General features: G+C 47.5%; 1 protein-coding gene across 1 annotated transcript in view; it reads right to left on the bottom strand.

Annotated features, from left to right (window-relative positions):
- ctsa (cathepsin A) overlaps positions 1–22,437 on the bottom strand; it is a 143,125-nt gene continuing 120,688 nt past the window's right edge. The window contains exon 12 of the mRNA XM_052076101.1: positions 1–51. Coding sequence (XP_051932061.1) covers positions 16–51 — 36 coding nt within the window. The 3' untranslated portion in view covers positions 1–15. The remainder of the gene's footprint in view (positions 52–22,437) is intronic.

The following is a 22,437-nucleotide window of genomic DNA, read 5'->3' as shown; positions in this document are numbered from 1 at the left end:
GTCATTACATTCCAATTATTTGTCCATCTCCGATATTGTAAAGCGGTACTTAGCCCATCAGTTAAATTGACACAGTGCACGGCTTGGTTTACTCTGTAATTAAAATGCGTCGCGTTAATTAGATGATGAGTACTTTATTCCGGAGCTCCCGTGTTTGGGCTCCTCTGCGGCTCGCCGTTTGGATCACGAGTTGCCAGACGCTTCGCTAATCAGCCCTTGTTTTCTTTCAATTACCACCTGCTGTTCAAAAGGCACGCATCGTTGCCCCCCCCGCCCCTGCGCGCGCGCGCACACGCACACACAACCGCGAGGCCGGGACCGGAGACAACACTCAGTAATTCACGGGCCGGCCAAGGATTCGAAGGCGCGGGCAGATCTCAAAGCGAGTTCAGGCAATTAAAATTAAAAAAAGAGATCCAAAGGAAGATGAAAGTCTAAAGGTGCTTATCACATCAGTTAGCCGAGAAGGCGTGTGTGTGTGTGTGTGTGAGTGTTTCTGTTTGTGTGTGTAAACGGGGATAATTACCCTCATCGTCTCTGCGCTCGCCAGCTGAGGGTGAACAGTCGGCAGCTGTTGCTTGCAACCATAACACCGCAACATGAAGGCGACAGATTCGAATGTGATGACACATGACGCCTTGGAAAGACAATCCCTTTTCCACAAGTTGGCCGACTAGATTGGTTTAAGATGGATGTTGATATTGCTTGTCCAGCCTGACAGTGCAGAGGTGCCGGGTTCAATTCCAGCTCCGACTTTCCTGTGTGGAGTTTGCATGTTCTCCCCGGGCCTGCGTGGGTTTTCTCCGGGTAGTCCGGTTTCATCCCACATTCCAAAAACATGCGCGGGCAAGGCTGACTGAACGCCCGACATTTGTCCTTCGGGGTGAGTGTGAGCGCGGATGGTTGTTTGTTTCTGTGTGCCCTGCGATTGGCTGGCAAGCGGTTCAGGGTGTCCCCCGCCTACTGCCCGACGACGGCTGGGATAGGGTCCGGCACCCCCCTGCCCCCGCCCTTGTGAGGATTAAGCGGATTGGAAAATGGATGGATGGATCTATTGATTGTCTGGATTTCATTTCATTGAGTTTTTTTTTCCTCCCTTCTGAATCGAATCCTATTTTTTCATGACGAAAAAAGCAAAAGAAACAACGGAGCGAGCTATCTTCGCAGGCTGTCCCTGCGCGGTGTTTACCCGCAAGCGCAGTTTGATGAAGGAAGCGGCTTCTGCTTTTACACCGATGCCCCCGCTAATCTATATGATTGGCATGCTAATTTCCCTGACGCTGCCATTCAAAACACAAACATGAAATGTTGGTTTTAGTACGGGGGGGAGACCTGCTAGAGTGAATATCGAGGGCTTATTCAAATATTTCATTAAAATGTAAATTTTCCCACAAGGCCGTTTGGCTAGCTGTGCACGAGGCATGACTTGCCAGGTTATAAACTTATAACTGCATTTCTCTTTCCGATGTCAATTAACCGGGGTGGGAGTAGGGGGGGGGGGTTGTTGCGCTCGCCTTGTTTCATCGTATGCAACAGGAACTTGGCGGACTCTATTGACTGGTGACAAAGGAAAAGACGTCCGATGTGGCATTGAGTGGATTTCGCTTTAGTCTAGCGTTTGTGCGGCCAGGTGAACTTTCTGGGCGCTGTTAGCGGCAGGCGAGGGGTGCCCGGCGTTTTTTTTTTTTTTTTTTCCCTTGTGTAAGCCGATAGAGTGAAGCCAGAATAAGCAAAGCGCATAGCAACCGAACACTGGATTTACTTTTCCCCATTGTCATGAAGTACTTTTTCGGAATCTGCCCTTTCTGATATTTTACTTGTGTCCAAAAGTCGAATGGGGTCTTTGACCGGAATGAATCATTTTTTTAAAATTTTTATATTCATTCATTCATTCATCATCCGAACCGCTTGATCCTCACTAGGGTCGCGGGGGGTGCTGGAGCCTATCCCAGCTGTCTTCGGGCAGTAGGCGGGGGACACCCTGAATCGATTGCCAGCCAATCGCAGGGCACACAGAGACGAACAACCATCCACGCCCACACTCAAACCTAGGGACAATTTAGAGCGTCCAATCAGCCTGCCATGCATGTTTTTGGAATGTGGGAAGAAACCGGAGCACCCGGAGAAAACCCACGCAGGCCCGGGGAGAACATGCAAACTCCACACAGGGAGGCCGGAGCTGGAATCACACACACTCACACTAGGGAAAATTAAGTGTGTTCAATCAGCCTCCCATGCATGTTTTTGGAACGCGGGAGGAAACCGGAGTACCCGGAGAAAACCCACGCAGGCCCGGGGAGAACATGCAAACTCCACACAGGGAGGCCGGAGCTGGAATCGAACCCGGTACCTCTGCACTGTGAAGCCGACGCGCTAACCACTGGACTACCGGGCCGCCATCATTTTTTTAAATTTTCATATTTTTATTTTTATTTATTTTATTTATTTATTTTTTTTTTGTGCCCATTTGGCTTCTCCTGTTGACTGGGAATCCTGTTCCAGCAGACTCGGGGTGAGAGACGGGGGTTCCACTCCGGCAGTAAGAGGACTGACGGATCGGGACAAACCACCGCTTTGTCGTTTTGACACAACGTGGAGGCTTGAGCGAAAAACGGCGGTGCGACGCCGTCGGGAACACTTCCCACGAGCTGGCGAATGTGAATATCGCAGGGCTTCTATTGACTTTTTTGCGTCTCGCGCTTGACAACATGCCGGCACGCACGACAAGCACCCGGAGGCTCCGTCGGCAGCTGTGCCACTTGTTTTTCATCTCGGCGTTTGTGCTTTTGTTGCGTGCCGGCAGATAAATCCACGGATAAACAGTTGCGTGTTGACTTTCAGGGTGGCTGTCTGGCGTCGGGTGTTTGCACTCGCTTTGTCGTGACGAGCCGGCGAAGAGTTTCGTGCGAAGAACGCGAAGCGGGGTCGGGGCATCCGTCGCTCAAGGTTTTCGCGCCTCCGTCGCTTGATTTCTTTATTTATCTTCTCGTTTGTTAACTTGTTGGCGGGAAGAAGACGAAATGGTTGCAGGTGCCGATGAAAATAAGAGCCATCCATCATTATTTATTAGGCGTGAAAAAAGATACACAATAATGTAATTTAATCGCTCGGGCAGACAATTATTTCCACATATTGATAAGATCACGCGGAAAGCGCCACGAATCCTAATATGATGTTTGCTCTTATTGGTGGATGAGACAACCCGAACAAATCATGTAATTGTATCACGGAGGAAATCGGATTATTTGCTCATGCCGACATTATATAATCGCAATCGGCCGCCGACGACGGGATCATATTATTTGGCCGCGCTTAACTAGTTACAATTTGCATTAACTGATTCCGTGTGGATCGCAATAAAGGATCTTGGCGCCCCCCTGTTCACTTTCTCATTACAGACCCTCTTGAGATTGAAATAAAAAAAAAAACATAACGTAATAATTCTTGAGTTGAAGAAGAAAACTTTTACACCCAGTTCTCAAACATGAGTTTCATGCAATCGTCCAATCCGTCCTTGCAGATTTTTAGCTAGTTTAACGACGTGTATGTGCGTGTGTGTGTGTGTGTGTGTGAGGTCAAAGGTTAGAAACAGTGCCCAGTTGCAATGCGGGAAAAAAAACATTTTGACGAGAGAGGAAAATGCTTGAAGGATTTTTTGCATGGCGATGGGAGCTTGCCCGATGATTAACATGAATGAAGCGGGCGCTTGATGCAGCAACTGTCAGGCCGCATCAGGCTACCGCTCTAAACCTCCTGAGAGAGGGGGGGTCGGGGGTGGGGGGGGTGGGGGGGGCAAATGACGAATTGGACCCGCCCGTGCACAATGAGAGCCTCCGCGAGTGTCTTTGCGACATTGTGAGGATGTTTTATTGATGACTCATTAACAGTCGTCCAGCAGCGTGATCCGCTCAGACGACGCAAAGTGTAATCACATTAAAACCCGCTTTATTATTAATACGACGGCCCGAATTCATCTCGGGCAGACGAGATGTACATATTTTAGTGTCTCATTTGAATTCTTACAGCAAAGGCACACCTAAAAAACCATCAGGGCGCAGTAATGATGGGTTTGGGTATTTATTTTTATTTTTTATTGTTGTTTTTTTTTTAATGAACGTGTTACAGCCGCTGTTACCGGTGGAGGTGGTGGTGGGGAGGGGGTTGCTTGCTGTTTATTCCGTTTGATTGTGAAGCGCGCGGCGTCCCACGGCTCGTCCCCGTCGAGAGGCGAGCAGAAAACACGCTGGGAGAAGGCGTCATCCGACACCAGCGGCTAGAAGACTGTTTGCAAGTCATTAGTGGTTCGTAAATGATATTTGTTCCCATGTGACACTCCCCTCCCCCCCCTTTGGAATGGTTTTCCAAATAATAACGGCCACTGAAACGAAGGGGCCCTCACGTCGCCATGATGCTCCATAAGCTGGCATGAAAACAACAAAGCAACGGAGCCGGACGGATGTTTGGGCGGCCTTGTCAGACATTTGGCACAAAGGTTCTTGACGATGAACATGACGCGCATGATTGTTCCGCTCAGTCATTTGGTTTTGGTGACACATACTGAATAAAAAAACGGTTCTCAAAAATGACATTCTGAAACAAAATCCGGGCGGCCCGGTAGTCCAGTGGTTAGCACGTCGGCTTCACAGTGCAGAGGTACCGGGTTCGATTCCAGCTCCGGCCTCCCTGTGTGGAGTTTGCATGTTCTCCCCGGGCCTGCGTGGGTTTTCTCCGGGTGCTCCGGTTTCCTCCCACATTCCCAAAACATGCGAGGCAGGCTGATTGAACACTCTAAATTGTCCCTAGGTGTGACTGTGAGTGCGAATGGTTGTTCGTCTCTGTGTGCCCTGCGATTGGCTGGCAACCGATTCAGGGTGTCCCCCGCCGACTGCCCGGAGACGGCTGGGATGGGCTCCAGCACCCCCGCGACCCTAGTGAGGATCAAGCGGCTCGGAAAATGAATGAATGAATGAATGAATGAATGAATGAATGAAACAAAATCCGTCTTTGCAGCGGTCTAATTTGTCGTTTGAAAACGGTCTTAGTGCTGCAACTCAACTCAAGCGGATTTTCTTGAGCACTCTAAAACAAGCACCGCTGCCCAAATAATTCAGACGACAACAATAATTGATAACGAGGACGATAACAAAGCACAAAGACAGTCCAAGTAAAAAACAAGTCGCATGCCGAGTCGAAGCCTCCGCTTAGTCCTCAGTACCTCTGCGAGCGGCAGCATTCTGGACCAACTGGGGATGCCTCATGGAGGATCGTCTGACCCCAAAGTCAAGTGCATTGCGATCATCCAGCCGAGATGTGACAAAGGAGAAGCTGCCGAAGATGAAAGAAGCATCAATTTGCCTCACCTCTGTTTTCTTTTCATAGAAATTCAGTGCCATCCATGCCTTGATTTCCTCACGCAAAGCCAGAAGCGTGAACTTTTCGGGGGCTCCCCGTTTGCCATCGCGCTCAGCTAGCAGCGGACGCGCAGCCCCGACACACGTCGCTTCGCGTTTGATGAAACGAACGAACCGCGAGAAGATCAACCGGCCCCCCGCGGTGAATGCAAACAGCACCCGCGGGTGCTTATCAGGGGGGGGGGGGACCGCTGCCAATCGGTGCCAAGCGAAGCCTGCACCTTCCCCGGATACGCCACTGGTCTTTGAAATTAAAGTTGACGCCTGTAATCCGGGCAAACGGTTGCCTCGCCGCTCGCCGAGCGGCGGTTTAGTTTCACTCCGGCTGACGATAAAGCCCGACAGAAAGACGGAGCTCTATCTCCTGGCAGGGGTTGATAGGTTGCGCCGGCTTATCGCGAAACAGCCCGCTAACCTCCTTGTGCGGGACAAAACCCGAAAGGTTCGCGTACAAGAGATGCCACGCGGCGCGGCTTGTAAATCGCACCTTTCTTTACCCCACGCCAGGCGAGACCGCGAGATACGAGCAAAGTCGTTTCCCTAAGCCTCCCAAAAGTGAGTCGCTGTATAATACGGGAGGTTAAGCGCCGGTGATGGAGTGTATTCATGTAAATCCATCCCCGGCGCAGCTGCGGGAAATTGACAGGGATCCACTGGGGCGCCTTGCCTGTAAAGGGTGGGATTTACATGCCTAACGAGGGGGGGCTTAAGCGCCCTCCCCCGAGCCGACCTGTTACTCTTTGGCCTCCCGTCGTCTGCAAGGGCCAAGGTTGCATCGCGTTACTATCAACCCTGCTACCATCCTCAAATCTTACGAGTACCTTTTACCCTTTGGGGTCAATGTGACCCCCCACCCCACGCCCCCCACTCCGGGGGATTTTTTTTACACCGCAAAATGATGCATGGGAATTTGTTGACTCGGTTTTGGTGCAGGAGCCTTTTTGTTATTTGTTGAGAACAAAAATTGCCGCTTGAGAGTGAAACTTCTCAATGAGTGTCCTCCAGCGTCAGCACATCAGGCCCGATTTAGAAATTAGAATGAACATGTCGTTAAAAGAGGGCGGCACGGTAGTCCAGTGGTTAGCACGTCGGCTTCACAGTGCAGAGGTACCGGGTTCGATTCCAGCTCCGGCCTCCCTGTGTGGAGTTTGCATGTTCTCCCCGGGCCTGCGTGGGTTTTCTCCGGGTGCTCCGGTTTCCTCCCACATTCCAAAAAAACATGCATGGCAGGCTGATTGGACACTCTAAATTGTCCCTAGGTGTGAGTGTGAGTGCGAATGGTTGTTCGTTTCTGTGTGCCCTGCGATTGGCTGGCAACCGATTCAGGGTGTCCCCCGCCTACTGCCCGGAGACGGCTGGGATGGGCTCCAGCACCCCCCGCGACCCTAGTGAGGATCAAGCGGTACGGAAGATGAATGAATGAATGAATGTCGTTAAAAGGTTTTCAGGCCAAAAAACAAAACAAAAAAAATATTGCCACAAGAGGATGAATTACAAGTGGTTTGGGGGATGAAATGACTTTTTCTGTAGCGCCACCATCAGGTCAGACATACAGTTTTCGAGATCAGGTCAAGTCAAGTCAAGTCAAGTCAAGTCAAGAGTATTTGTGGAGCACTTTCAAACAGCCATCGCTGCATACAAAGTGCTGTACATGGAGCGATTTAACATACACAATAAACAGTAAGACGAATCGATAATAAAGTCGGTAGAAAGCACCAAGCAGTAAAATCAAGAACAAATCTAAGTCATGCTGAGTCGAACGCCAAAGAATACAAGTGAGTTTTGCATTTGTGACTCTCGCCGACTGAACCACCTTGGTTAACGTTGGGAACCTCCTCTTCCCACATTGCCCCCGCCCCTCATGAACATGTTGATTTAGTTTCATCTCATTTATTTTTTTTTTTGGTCACATATTTGTGTCACTCACCGTTGGCCTTCAATTCTCTAGGCTTGGGACCGGCAGTGGAAAAAAAAAGGCAACTATTATTTGTTTTTATGATAAAACGGGTTTGGCTCGGCGACCGGTGAAAACTTTTTGTTTGTTTCCAGCGGGGAAGACTTTTTCAGAGCCGACACCAGATCGGTGGCTGGATTCTGCGTTTGGGAGATCAAGACCAAGAGTGAGATCGGCGGTCCTCGGCGGGGTAATTGAGATTAGATTGAATGCGTTTGTTTCTCCCTGAAGAAAAAGTGCAAATCTTTTACTTTTTGAACAGGAAGTGGCTTTGGGCGATCGTGGAGATCGGGCATGGTTGGCGGCTACGCGCAGTCAAAGTCTGGCCCTCGAGGCACAGCGTGCAGACTGCTGATGGCGCTTTCTACTAAGCACAAAATGAATTTTGTTCCGTTTTAAATGCAAAGCGGAGTTGTGAGCACGCGGCAGAAAGCTTTGATCTGAGCGCTTCCGACAACAACAACAACACTAACATTTGTTGTCCTCGTTCTCAATCGAAGACACTGGCCAGCGATTTAAAATAAAAATAAAAAATAAAAAATAAAAAAAATAAAAATAAAAAAAAGGAACTGAGCCCAAATTGTCCCATTTTGCTTGGTATGTGTTTACAAACCCCCCCCGTTCTAAACAATGATTTGTCAAAACCGGAGCTGTCGCCAATAAAATTAATGGCAGACTTGCTGAGTGCATACAGGAAGTGGCCTTTTTAAATAAACACATTGTTTCCAAACTAATCCACACCCCTATTGTTTACACACGGAGAACTGGGCTGGGTACACGCTGGTCTAGTCCGGACCGATTAGCCCTGCCATAACCGCCCCCACCCCGCCCCCCTCCCCATGCCCGCGCACTTCTTTTGTCAAGGCCGCTGCCTTTCTAAACAGGGGAGGGAAAAAGTAACGATAAAAGTGTCAACCAGGAGTCCACTTGGATGTTATTTCAGGTCGGCATTAGAATCTTTCCAGAACTTTCACAGAAACGCCACGTTCAGTCCACAAAACAAAGTGAGGAAAGCCTCATGTTGGAAAAAAAGCATTTGCAGAGGAACACTGTGCATGCACGTGTGTGTGTGTGCGCGCGCACATGTGCCTTTCCTAATCTCCTAACAGAAGCCTGAAATTCATTTGCGCATAATTGTGTTGGGGGGGGGGGGGGGTCAGTAAAAGTGAAATGACTTCCAAAATGTAATTCAATATATATTCCTATCTCCTGTGGAGTTACTTTGTAACCAAGCGTAAAATAAAATTCAACTTCAAGACTTGTGTGTTATTGAATGAGACGACATTTAGAAAAAAACATACAGCACTCACCAAAAAAGGTTCGGGATATTTGGCTTACGGGTGAAATTTCAGGACGAGCCCGCAATGCATTCCAACAGGTGAACTTGACGTGACCTTCTCTGCGCTTTTGAATGCGCATGTCCAACTGTTGAATGTTTCAGTACTTTTTGCACGAGGTGCTGTTCTTCTAACGATGAGCTTAACGGCAAAACTCACAACAGGTGTTTGATCCTTGAATCGACCAACAAATGTCCTGGTTCAAATAAGAGCTGGGGTTTAAACATCATGCTGTTCATATTTTGGCATCCCGAGTCCAAGACGACACTTAACAATGGATCAACGGCACCATTGAGATGCTTCAAACATCACCTTCTCAGACCGAGTTGGGAACTTTTGACATTTTCCATAAATTTCACCCGAAGAAAGCCAAATAGTCCTCACATTTTGTGAGCAGCGGATAATAAATTAGCAGCTCCGAAAGTCAAGTGTCCCGACGGTTGTTCCAGTCACAACTATGACTTTTTTTTTCTCGGTCTGATGGCACAAAATCAAACATAAATGAGAATAAAATGGTGAAAAATATGTCGAGGTGGAAAAAAAAAATAAACAATGTGTCCGAGAAGCATCTTGTCCAATGCGAAACGTGGTGCCAAACAATAAATCTGCGGTCACTGTGTAGAAATGCCTTTTTCATTCGGACAGCAGGGATAGATTTCATTCGAGCGGTACGTACACAAGGCTTCTATTTTCATGTAGGTTCTCGTTTCTATAAAAACATAAATAAAAAAAATCTCAGATTGCTGACATCCCGCTAAACTATGGTCAATATGAACTTTCCTCTATTAGCATGCGGGGACCACGATGTAATGAATACACTTTGCATGATCAAATTAGCATCCCTGAATTTCAAACATCTACAACCACTCTGTCAGCCACTCTCACTTATCACCTCCCGCATTGATTTTTGTTCCAAATACAACCGGTCACTTATAGGGCCATTTACATAATGGCCGATGAGAAAAATTTGGGCGTCGGATTGTAATTCATAGCTCCACTCTGAGTGCTCACCGCCGCTAATACTTCAGCTAGCTTCCTCACATTTACATTTCAATCAGTGATTATCGCCTCTCCGCCTCTTATCCAGCTCAAAGTAAATACACGACTCGACTATGTAGGACCGAAATGCATTTGCTGGAACCTGGAGAGAGCCACATGAATATTCTGCCAGGGACATATTTGCTACCGCTGGATCCTCTAATAGCCATTTGCTTTTTATGGACTCGCTATTGTGACTCTGCCAGGGGACTTGTGCGGGCTGAAAATGTTCCAGGTGAAAGTTTCCAACAGGATGGTATGTCACACGCAAACAGCGCGCACCCACTATTTACAGATGTCTTTATTATTTTGTAGACGGCCTGATGATTTTGTGGATTGACAAACAATTATGTTAACCCGACTGCCTCGCCCACTGGCTGCGTGTCTCGAACATGAGCGAGCGGAAAATAAAAGTGCACCACGCAGGCCACTTCCTGGAAGCTTTTATCCAGCGCGGCTGCGGTGATTAAATATACCGTGCGAAAGGTCAAAGTGTGGAAAAATGTGTCTATTGTGTTTACTGCGTCTGTGAAACTTGGTATTTGTGGGGTAAAATTAAGATAAGATGAGATCAGATTAGAAAAACTTTCTCTCACAATCTAGAAATTCCTAATTTACGGCAGCGAAATTATGAAAATGATGAAAGGGAGAAAGTAGAAGACATTAAAATAAAAATGATCTACTCAGTGTACAATGGAGACAAATGTGGCACACTTGCAGCCTCACATAGATCCGTATTTGTAAAATAGGCAGGCATTATAACCACCCACAACCACCCTGATCTTGGCGACAACCAATCACAGGGCCCACATATATGACCAACCATCCGCGCTCACGCTCACACCTACAGAAAATGTTGAATGTTCCTTGAACCTGCCATGCATGTTTTTTGGAATGTGGGAGGAAGCTGGAGTACCCGGAGAAAATCCACATCGAAGAACATGCAAACTCCACACAGGAAGGCCAGAACCGGGATAAAACTCACGACCTCTGCACAGTGAGGCGGATGTCCGAACTCGTCGCCCACCGTCCGGCCCAGCCTTTCAATATCCTCACTGCTTAAATTGATTGGCACATCACCGTTTCGTTCGACTTGTGCTTTGGAATACATGTCAGACATCACTATCATACAGGAGAGAGGGAGGAGGCACGGACGGATGCTGTTCACCATAAACTGCTCGTCGTGGCTTGGAGTGTTCCAAGTCTTCTGACATGTTGGTCACAGCCGAATGTTCAGTACACATTCGTATATGAATGCAAACCACATGGCATTCAGAGGGCCCATTTGTAAAGCCCCTGCATCAAAGCTGTTTCCAGCTCACACCATATTAGCAATGTTTTTCCAGTCCAGCAAAATCAGGAAGGTAACCACAGAGTTGCCTGATGGGAAACACATGAGTGCACTCCGTGGGGATGAGGCATGGTCAGGGAGCGTCGTGAAAACAATTATTCTCTGCGAGTCTGGATGGAAGATGTTACCCCGTATTGACTTTAGAGGGGGAAGCTGACTGAGTGGCGTCAGAGCTTCATTTATTAGAGCTTCACTCTCAGATGGATGGATGGATGGATGGATGGATGGATGGATGGATGGATGGATGGATGGATGGACAGCTCGCTCGATAGCTAGCTAGACAGAAAGACAGCTAGCTAGGTAGCTAGACAGACAGACAGACAGAAAACTAGAGAGCTAGCCTTATAGCTAAACAATAATAAGAACGCTAGCTAGCTAGCTAGCTAGAAAGACAGACAGACAGAAAACTAGAGAGCTAGCCATATAGATAAACAATAATAAGAACGCTAGCTAACTAGCTAGATAGCTCGACAGACAGACAGACAGACAGAAAACTAGAGAGCTAGCCATATAGCTAAACAATAATAAGAACGCTAGCTAGCTAGCTAGCTAGAAAGACAGACAGACAGAAAACTAGAGAGCTAGCCATATAGATAAACAATAATAAGAACGCTAGCTAACTAGCTAGATAGCTCGACAGACAGACAGACAGAAAACTAGAGACCTAGCCATATAGCTAAACAATAATAAGAACGCTAGCTAGCTAGCTAGCTAGCTAGCTAGAGAGACGGACGGACAGGCAGAGAGAAAGACAGCTAGCTAGTTAGCTAGTTGTGCCCTGGATTTCAGGCAATTAACAACTGAATGTACGCGAGTGCTCAGGCAGCTGTCTTTTTGCTCAACAGCAGAGGGTCTGTCAACACTCTGGGTGGTTTCTCCTTCACTGTTGATCTTGAGCTTGTGCTGCACACATGCATCGGTCTTTGCCAATGGTGGGCCTGCTTGCTGCGCCATACCACCGAGAGTCCAAGAGAGGGTCTCGTTGTTACAGCAGACACACATTTGGTTGCCTTCTCACAACCTTAATGGGAGTGATCCGGCCGCCATTTGCACTTATGACATAAAGTCAGACGCGCTCCTGTTTCTGTGCCTATAAACACACACGGATAACGGCATTATGGACACCAGAGCGATGTGGGCCCGCTGTGTGCCATTACGCAGTTTACCTCGGGACAGACAGAGAAGCACTTCCAGGAAAAGAAAAGCCAGGGATTCCTGCTGGGGGATAATGCATCAAAGAGCTTGACTGCAGGCTATAATTAGCCACTGCAAGTGTGTTCAAACATAAATGGATCGAAGGCATTGAGGTGTTTATTTATTTACATTTGTGGCTTTACATTTTTCTTAGATTGGGGCCATTCTTACAAGAAGTGAGCATAATCAGGGCAGGGCGCTGTTGTCTTGAGCTGTGCGAGAGTTTCCAATTGGTGACTTTGAACTGGCAATGGCGCAAGTGGCGTCGTCATCTCGGGAGCGTGAAGCACAGTCTGTGTAGCGAGTCCAATTGCTAATGATGTTTGAAATCCTAAACTAATACAAATGTACTACTTGCCCTCCCCACGCCTCCTTGTCTGTGATCGCAGCCAAACCGGTGCCCCAGCTGGAGTGCGGCTGATGCAGCCAAGGCCTTTAAAAGAAGTTCACTAATGTCTTCCCCCGACGGTTCTTCCTGCCAACAACACCAGTGGCTGACTGTTCCGACCGTTTTTCATCACTGAAACATTTTATCGGTATTTAAAAATGAACTCATATTTTCATGTGCGCTCATAGAAAAACGAGGCTTTCCTGTGCCATAGATCTTCGCGGAAAGACAACATTAGTAACAGCAGGAACTTTTCAATGTCCGCATGGACGCCGGCATGCCGAAATGTGTAACCGCTTTGGTTTGTGATCAAAATGAGCTGGGATTGGTGTTGTGATTTGCTGGTTCAACGCAGAGGAACAAAGGCTCCTTGCTGCTCAATTTCCTGCACCTTAAAAAAAACAAAAGTCAGGCCCTTCCACTCCATCCATCCCAAATAATTTTATGCCGACCACGTCTCGTAGCAAGCGGAGGCAATGAAATGCTCTTCCACTAGATGGCAGAAAGTACGTAATTCCTGCGTGTATTCCCTTTTTGTCACTTGCTCTTGCCAAGTGGCGTGCAATTGTGAAATATGATGTGAAATGCAGTTGCGCCTTGTCTCAGTCAAGGTTGGACTGATCATCAGTCCATCACGGGACAACCGTGACACCCGGCGGGAATCAGTCCCACAGCAAGCTGCATGAAAGTCCGTCATGTGAACCACTGCACTACAAGGCTCCCAAACTTGATTTCCATTTCAATGACCGTGACCATTTTCTCACTGCTTTATACAAAATGAGAAAGAAAGCTCATAAGTCAAGTTGGTAGTTTGTAACCTGTGACTAAATGAAGCCAGGAAAGAGTTGAAGAAGGAAGTGCATCCTTGGAACTGGCAAAAGGCGATCCTGAAAGTGGTCCTTGGCACAGGTGCGCCGATATTCATGCAACAACGACATGAAGTTGGATGGATCAAATGCTATTTCTCCTCGATATCAAGTCAGCGTGAATTCCATGGAACAAAAACAAAACAAAAGAAGTCCAAGGGGGAAAAAAAACATCAAGCACATGTGAAGTCAAGTCAAGAGTATTTCTCAAGCACTTTCAAACAGCCATCGCTGCATACAAAGTGCTGTACATGGAGCAATTTAACATACACAATAAACAGTAAGACGAATCTGTAATAAAGGCGGTAGAAAGCACCAAGCAGTAAAATCAAGAACAAATCTAAGTCATGCTGAGTCCAACGCCAAAGGAACTGAACACAACGATAACTCTTATGGAAACAGGAATGTACACACGGTGCGACAAGAAGTGTTGATGGCTCATCGTTCCAAGAGAGAGCATCCTGCAAGGGTGGACGTATGTCTCATCCACAAATGGCAGTAGCTGGCATCTGCTCGCCTGACCAAAGAACTTCCAAGTCAAATGCTTTGGAGCAACTTGACAAGTGACAAATTCATCGAGACACCATCAGTTCTCCGGCAACATCCGTATCACCTTGACGTATTTTTTGCTTTTTTTAAAAACATCTGACGACTTCCTATGCACTAATCCCGTTTCTTTTTCTTTAGCGTGTGCAAAGCACATATTTGCTCATCATTTATTAAACAACCGCGGCCAAGTGAATCTGTAAATCTATATTCCCCTTATTGTCTTTTGTCGTGAGCACCGTGACGCTTGATTAGGCCCTCACACAGCAGCTCTGTCCTTCATCAGCAACCCACTTTACGCTTTTGCAATATTGAAGAGCAACGGTTTTGCCAGGGGAGCGAGCGCACGGACTAAAAGCTCCCTCCTGGACTCGGGTCCTGTGTTGCTCGAGTGTTCACAATTGTCCCATCCGTGGGCCCCTACCCTTTCGTGGCCTCTTGACTGCTTTCTCACTGGACTCATGGAAGATGTTGTAGCAAAGGCCCTGAAAAGTGAGTCCGTCCAAAATAGAAAGGGGACTCATATTAGGTATTCATATCCTAATATTAGCCCGGTAGTCCAGTGGTTAGCACGTCGGCTTCGCAGTGCAGAGGTACCGGGTTCGATTCCAGCTCCGGCCTCCCTGTGTGGAGTTTGCATGTTCTCCCCGGGCCTGTGTGGGTTTTCTCCGGGTGCTCCGGTTTCCTCCCACATTCCAAAAACATGCGTGGCAGGCTGATTGAACACTCTAAATTGTCCCAAGGTGTGAGTGTGAGTGCGAATGGTTGTTCGTTTCTGTGTGCCCTGCGATTGGCTTGCAACCGATTCAGGGTGTCCCCCGCCTACTGCCCAAAGACAGCTGGGATAGGCTCCAGCACCCCCGTGACCCTAGTGAGGATCAAGCGGCTCGGAAAATGAATGAATGAATGAATGAATGAATGAATATCCTAATATTCAACTCACACTCAAGTGTATTCAAGTCAGCAAAATAACAGCAAGTCACATAGACCAACATATACAGTACTGTACATGTACTGTATATGAAAAAAAAAAATATATGAATACGTTTGAAAAAATCCGCCATGCACCGAAGCCGCGATAAACGGCCTGTGAAATACCGAGGGAACAGTGTATATCATAAACCCTTTTTGAAATCAATTGACCTGGCCCCACAATGTGCACCGAGGAGTAGCCACTATGTAGGAAGTTGCTGATGTAGGAATGACCGCCCCCCCCCCCCCCCTCACGACAGTTAACCGAACATGCTTACGGTTTTCCGGAAATGGATATATTAGCGAGGTAAACAGCAGTTCCAGTGTCTAGTTTACTCATTGTCGGGAGGGGCAGATTGTCTTTCAGCTTAATAACACAAACACCTTGAAGTTTTGTGTCAATATTTAATATCCCAAATGTAGAGGGAAGCTTCCTCCTTTTATCTCTCAATATTTTGACATATCTGACGCATTACAGCAATGCTAATATGCAGCCTGAGGCTCATACCTTTTAACATCTGATTTCCTCTTCGACTGCTTCGTTTGTTTGCAGTGGTGAATGTTTAACATACCGTCGACGGCACTGTACATTGGTAGTTAAATACAAAAGTGTTTTAACTCATCGGCCGATAGCTTCTGTCAATATTTGAGATAAACACCCGAAAGTTTGGAATGACTTTTGTTCTTTCTGTTCGTCTTACTGTTTATTGTATATGTTAAATCGCTCCATGTACAGCACTTTGTATGCAGCGATGGCTGTTTGAAAGTGCTCTATAAATACTGTTGACTTGACTTGACTTTCTTCGTTTTTTTTTTTTCCTGATTGCGCAACTCTACGCCCACTGACAACCTTGTCAAGTTAGAGAAGCCGTCAATAGCGGTTAATGAGAGGTACCCGTATTACAATTGTAGGTGACTCTTGTATCGTATCTTGTTTTTCTACTCTAGAAACATGTGAGATGCAAATATCAGACATGCAAATGACGTCAAATTCGTTTTGGGCTAAAACGTCTGTGGAACAAAGGGCTGAATACTTCCAGTCGTCCTCATCATCGTCATAGTCGAAGCGAACCAGCAATGTCGAGTAGTTTTCTCGACGTCACCTTTTCAGGCGGTGTTTTAAAGTTTATTGAACCGCTGCCAATGCTGGAAGCGATGACATCCAATCACAAACTTGGCACTTGGAGTCCAAACCACTGAAAGCTGTCGATTGTTGAGCTCGTGGTTGAAACATAATGAGGGCGAGCTCAATTATCGGCTTCAGTCAACAATCGTGGATGATACAAAGCTAAGACGAGAATCTGGTTCGATGAGTTGCCAACAAACAGAAACAAAAACGTTTTTGGATATTAAATTCAAGTCAAGTCAAGAGTATTTCTGGAGCACTTTCAAACAGCCATCGCTGCATACAAAGTGCTGTACATGGAGCGATTTAACATACACAATAAAGCAAAGTCCGGCCCGCGGGCCAAATCCGGCCCGCGGTCGAATTTCATCCGGCCCTCGGCCCCTGTCATAAAGTCAGTGCCGTCTGGCCCGGGCGCAATGGAACACGTGTTGCATTGACTGAGGTCTCGTAGACTGGTGAGTGATGTTTCATAGAGTACTGCTTCCCTCTAGTGGCTAAATGAGTAATAGCATTCAGTAAATGAGTAATAGCATTTAGACACTAGAGGGCATCACTCACGAGTTAACAAGACATCACTCCGTGTTTATATTGACTGATATGTCATATTTCAAATGATCCTTGCAGTTGTGGATATGTGTATTGCTTGTTCATTCTTAAGATTGTTGAAATTAAAATAAAAATGGAAATGTGAAACAGACTGGCTTACTAAAATTTGTTGAACAATATTGTTGTTCAATGTAAAGAATGTCAGCCAAGGTCGGCCCCCCGACATTTTACCACATAAAATCTGGCCCCCTTGGCAAAAAGTTTGGACACCCCTGCAATAAAGAGTAAGACGAAATGGTACTAAAGGTGGTAGAAAGCAGCAAGCAGTAAAATCAAGAACAAATCTAAGTCATGCTGAGTCGAACGCCAAAGAATACAAGTTTGTTTGTTTGTTTATTGAACATAAAAGTGAGTTTTGAGTTCAATTCAATGAAATTAAAATGAAAAATGACTCCCCAAAATGACCAAATATTTTCTGACATTTCAAAACATGTCGCATCATCCGAATCGAGTCGCATCTCTTATGGGTCTTCAGAAAGAGAGCTCAAGTGACTGGGAGCCATTTTTTAACACTAATAATACTCACTGGGCATGAATCTAAACCATATCGACATATTTGTAGTTTGGACTCTCCTGTGCTCTGTCGGAATGAAAAGACACAAATTGAAGTTGAATTCAGTGTGCGTGTGTCATTTTACAGGTCGGTCAAAAGCACCACAGGCTGCAGTGTTGACTGCGACTATTCCCAAGATGGCCGCTTACATGCGCATTTGCTCCTGCTCGAGCCATGTTAACAGAAAAAACTCATTTGCCATGTATTGTTAAAACTTTTATTAATAGCAATTGATGTCACTCACACAGGGCCCCTCTGTAGAAAAGAGAAACAGTTGGGCCTTGTACAAATCTATCACTCAAGTTGTCAAAAAATTTTGTTCTCATGCAATATAAATAGGCCGCCGGGCGAGATGGGATCTGTTTCTGCCAGGGCGACACACACGCTGGCTTGTTTGGAGGCTTCGAGTAAAACAGGTCACGCTGTTCACATCGTGGAGCCTCAATCGCAAACAAATGTTTTATTTAAAGAGCTAAAGTGTTGTTTACCCCCCCCCCCCCCCCCCCGTCTGCTTTCCCTTTCCTTGCCTCCTGTTCCCTCTCCCGCCTGGCTGTTGCGCTGCGTGGCTTCAGCACATTTGAATGCTGCGAGCGTACAAAAGAGGAAACCGAAAGACTCCTGACAGGAAGCTCTACCCTGTCATGCAAAGGAACAAATAAACGGGCGGGGGTGGGGGTGCAGGGGGGGTGGTTAAGTGATACAAATTGCGCCGACCCAGTTTAATAAGTGAAGCATTCAGGGAGTACAAATGCGTCGGCTGCGGCGCAAACCGGCAAATAAGCGCCGCTGCTCCTGTTCGAAAGGGGTTTTGACTCTTGTTGTGTGTCCATGGTGGGGTGTTTGATGCACACGCTTGTGTCACAATCGTTTTGTATTTGTACTCCCTACTCCACCGTTTGGGGGGGCGGAGCCAATGCTCAACAGTCACGGAAGGTTCCACGCCGACATCCGATGTTTGAGCGCGTGTGCCGTTGCCAAATCTGCAACGGGTGAATTGTCACCCAGGTTTAAGCCTTTCGGCAAAAAGTGTGATTTTGCTCATGACTAAATTCATCACGTGCTAAATTATGGTTGGGGAAAACGGGAGACTCTGAAATTAGGCAATTTCGGTTGCCTTTTATACTGGACCATTTTCATTCATTCATTCATTCATTCATCCATCTTCCGAACCGCTTGATCCTCACTAGGGTCGCGGGGGGTGCTGGAGCCTATCCCAGCTGTCTCCGGGCAGTAGGCGGGGGACACCCTGAATCGGTTGCCAGCCAATCGCAGGACACACATAGACGAACAACCATCCACGCTCACACTCACACCTAGGGACAATTTAGAGAGTTCAATCAGCCTGGCACGCATGTTTTTGGAATGTGGGAGGAAACCGGAGCACCCGGAGAAAACCCATGCAGGCCCGGGGAGAACATGCAAACTCCACACAGGGAGGCCGGAGCTGGAATCGAACCCGGTACCTCTGCACTGTGAAGCCCACGTGCTAACCACTGGACTACCGGGCCGCCCGGACCATTTTCAACCAAAAACAAAAACAGTTTGGGTGTTTTTCGAGCAGTGTTTTGGGACTTTGTGTCACCTCTCACCTGGCAACTTGGTGAGAGAATGCAGACCAGACCATAGACTTGGGCGAAAGCTGGTCTAAGTCGTGGCGCAGGGGGGTGTAACGTGTTACGTTTTTGTTTTCGATTACATTTGGTTTTGTTCCCTCGTACCTTTTTTGTCTCCACCTGTTCTCATCATCCCTTCGTTCTGTCAGTCTTTGTCGAATCATTGTGCTCTTGTCATGTGTGTGCTCCCGTCATAGTTTTTTTTTTTAAATTTGTTTGTTACTTTTTTTTCTTATGGTTTTTCAGGACTTTGTTTGTGTTTTTGATTTAGTTTTTCCATTGTACCCCTGCGAGTGTTTCTTTGTGAATACATTTTGCTCAGCTTTGGGTTCCTCTACCCCCCCCCACGCAAAACATGATTTCACAAAAAAGGGGGGGGGGGGCTGATGTAGGGGAGCCCCCCTTCTGCCGACCGGCTCAGGGCCATTCATTCACGCATCCAACCTCCAGCGCTCACAGCAGCAGCAGCACACATGAGACGAAAGGTGAAGGGTAGGCGGGTCAGCACAGCCGTCTGCGCAAAAGCCTTTGGTAGCTCTCGCCATCCTCAGCCACCAAAGGACGAGCCCACTTTCATTTGAACAACACTCGCCTTCTATCTCACCTAAACCCCCCCCCCCCCTCCCTCTCTCAAAAGTAATGTGGAGTGATGGCGGGGCCGCTCCAATACTTCAAAAGCTGCCAGCGCCCGTGAAGGTCCGTGTCTGTTTTGATCACAAAGAGGGGGGTGGACGTGAAGGAAAATAGCACTTTGCATGATGCAACGAGACGCTGAGCCTCCGCCGATCGTGAAACAGAAGCGACCTGACATTTGAAAGCGGCAAAATGGGCCGTTTGCTCCCGCTCAGATCAATGCTGCTGGCAAGAGAAAAAAAAGAGAGAGAGAAAAAAAAAACAGCAAAGGCGTACAAAAGGAAACAACAAAGCAAAAAAGTGTTCCTTTGCCCCCCACCCCCACCCCCACCCTCGTCTGATATTCACCTGTCCTAACTCAACACAGGCATCTGGATGCCTTTTACACAGGAGATCTCCCCCCGCCCCCCTCGGGTACAGAAAAGATCATTCCCATGATTATTGTTTGACGCACCCCCCCTTGCTCCTCTTTTTCCCCCCTTTTTTCAAAGGCGATGTATTTACATGATGGAGCCACACTATTGACTGAATCATTTCTATAGAGCCGCAAAATATGCAAATAGCTGTTCAAACGTTCGAAAATGCATACCCGGCGTGCAATTATGTAAATTGTCTTGGTTCTTCCTTCAGCCACACCACCCTCGTATTCGCTCGTGCATTCATTTGCCGTATTAAGGGGACGCTAGAGATGCCCCCCGAAATCGGCGGGTTCTCTCTCCGCAGGCTGCGCCAACGCACAATGGGCAGCCAGACAATTCTCCTCTTCTGAGTTTGGGTTGCTAGTTGACCCCCCCCCCCCACCTCCGCCCCAGCCCCCCCCCCTACCCCCTCCTTCATAGCCACACCATATGGACGGAGCTTTCTTTGAAGAGGCCCTTCACGCCGTTAGCGCGCACACATGCTCGCAAAGCGCCGGCGCACGCACATTTGACCTTGTGCACCAGCACACCGTCCACGAGCGTTTTTCTTCTTTCCTGCGCTGAGCCGCCGCCACGTAGGACACGTTTTGTCTCAGGAAATGGCAGCCTAAATCGAAACACGTCATCAAACCTTTCTCTTTAATACCGGGCCATGACATTTGAAATATTCAACTTATTTTCAGGCGGCCCGGTAGTCCAGTGGTTAGCACGTCGGCTTCACAGTGCAGAGGTACCGGGTTCGATTCCAGCTCCGGCCTCCCTGTGTGGAGTTTGCATGTTCTCCCCGGGCCTGCGTGGGTTTTCTCCGGGTGCTCCGGTTTCCTCCCACATTCCAAAAACATGCATGGCAGGCTGATTGAACACTCTAAATTGTCCCTAGCTGTGAGTGTGAGTGCGAATGGTTGTTTGTTTCTGTGTGCCCTGCGATTGGCTGGCAACCGATTCAGGGTGTCCCCCGCCTACTGCCCGGAGACAGCTGGGATAGGCTCCAGCACCCCCCGCGACCCTAGTGAGGATCAAGCGGCTCGGAAGATGAATGAATGAATGAATGAACTTATTTTCAAGATTCAACTTGATTCTCTCCGGTATGTCGAATATTCCATGCGGGTTTTTCCAAAGTAGAACGAGAACGCTTTTAAATGCTGTCGTTTGGCACCCTCAGCAGGTGTGTCGTCGTCGCAGGAATTTAGCCTTGAGCTTTGTTCACAATGTTTTCCCGCGGATGAAGACATGTTGGCGGTATTGTGGTGAGACCGGTGCGCAGTGGGTTCATAAATATGTTCCCTGCTTTTAGCCCACAGGTTGGGAAATAGTACCGAGTGATTTCGATACGCGGTGACGTGTGAAAAGGCACACTTAGCGCTCCGAACACGTGCTTCTGATAAGACTTTTTAACCTCTGGACAACCTGCAATCACTGCCTCCGAGTTTATGTCCATATGGAGCACGAGTGCTGCATTAAGGGTGACATATCTGGTGACGTTGAGATATTTCCACTGTTCAACAATTTCCATGTGCTTTGAAAGACACGTTATTTTAAAAAAATAATAATAAAAAATTGGGTGAACTCGGGCGGCCCGGTAGTCCAGTGGTTAGCACGTCGGCTTCACAGTGCAGAGGTACCGGGTTCGATTCCAGCTCCAGCCTCCCTGTGTGGAGTTTGCATGTTCTCCCCGGGCCTGCGTGGGTTTTCTCCGGGTGCTCCGGTTTCCTCCCGCATTCCAAAAACATGTGTGGCAGGCTGATTGAACACTCTAAATTGTCACCAGGTGTGAGTGTGACCGTGGATGGTTGCTCGTCTCTGTGTGCCCTGCGATTGGCTGGCAACCGATTCAGGGTGTCCCCCGCCTACTGCCCGAAGACAGTTGGGATAGGCTCCAGCACCCCCTGCGACCCTAGTGAGGATCAAGCGGCTCGGAAGATGAATGAATGAATGAATGGGTGAACTCCAAATTTCAGCTTGGATTAAGTTAGGCAAGTTGCGTTGGTGTGAAAATTGTCTTATTGTCTAATTGGTTAAATTCGGATTCGGTTAGGTTTCTTTTTTTCCCCCGGACAATGGTCTGTTTTGGAGGGGAGAAAAACTGTGAGCTGGCTGACAGTTTCGGCTGTCACTTCAGCCTTCGTCACAGTTTTTGTCTTCGCTAAAAAAAAAAAAAAAAAAGACCATTGAGTGAAAAAAAGAAACCTGAAATCCAATTTAAGTAGACAAGATGACTCAACTTCTTGTCCCTTGAAGTGGACCCCAACTTAAAGCTACAAGTGAAATTTACTGCACAAATTTTGGGGGAGCAGCCGACCCGCTGCCTTTGTTGTGCTGTCCAACATTGCTGCCATACATGTCAGTCTTTTTTTTTTTTTTTTAGGATTCAATTTAAATGACTGCACTTGCATGTATTACAATGTCGATGCCGACAATACAGTTGCG

This window comes from Hippocampus zosterae, chromosome 9, assembly GCF_025434085.1.
Source record: "Hippocampus zosterae strain Florida chromosome 9, ASM2543408v3, whole genome shotgun sequence".
NCBI lineage: Eukaryota > Metazoa > Chordata > Actinopteri > Syngnathiformes > Syngnathidae > Hippocampus > Hippocampus zosterae.
Note: the sequence above shows the minus strand (reverse complement) of the source record. Positions and strands in the feature narration are given on the sequence as shown.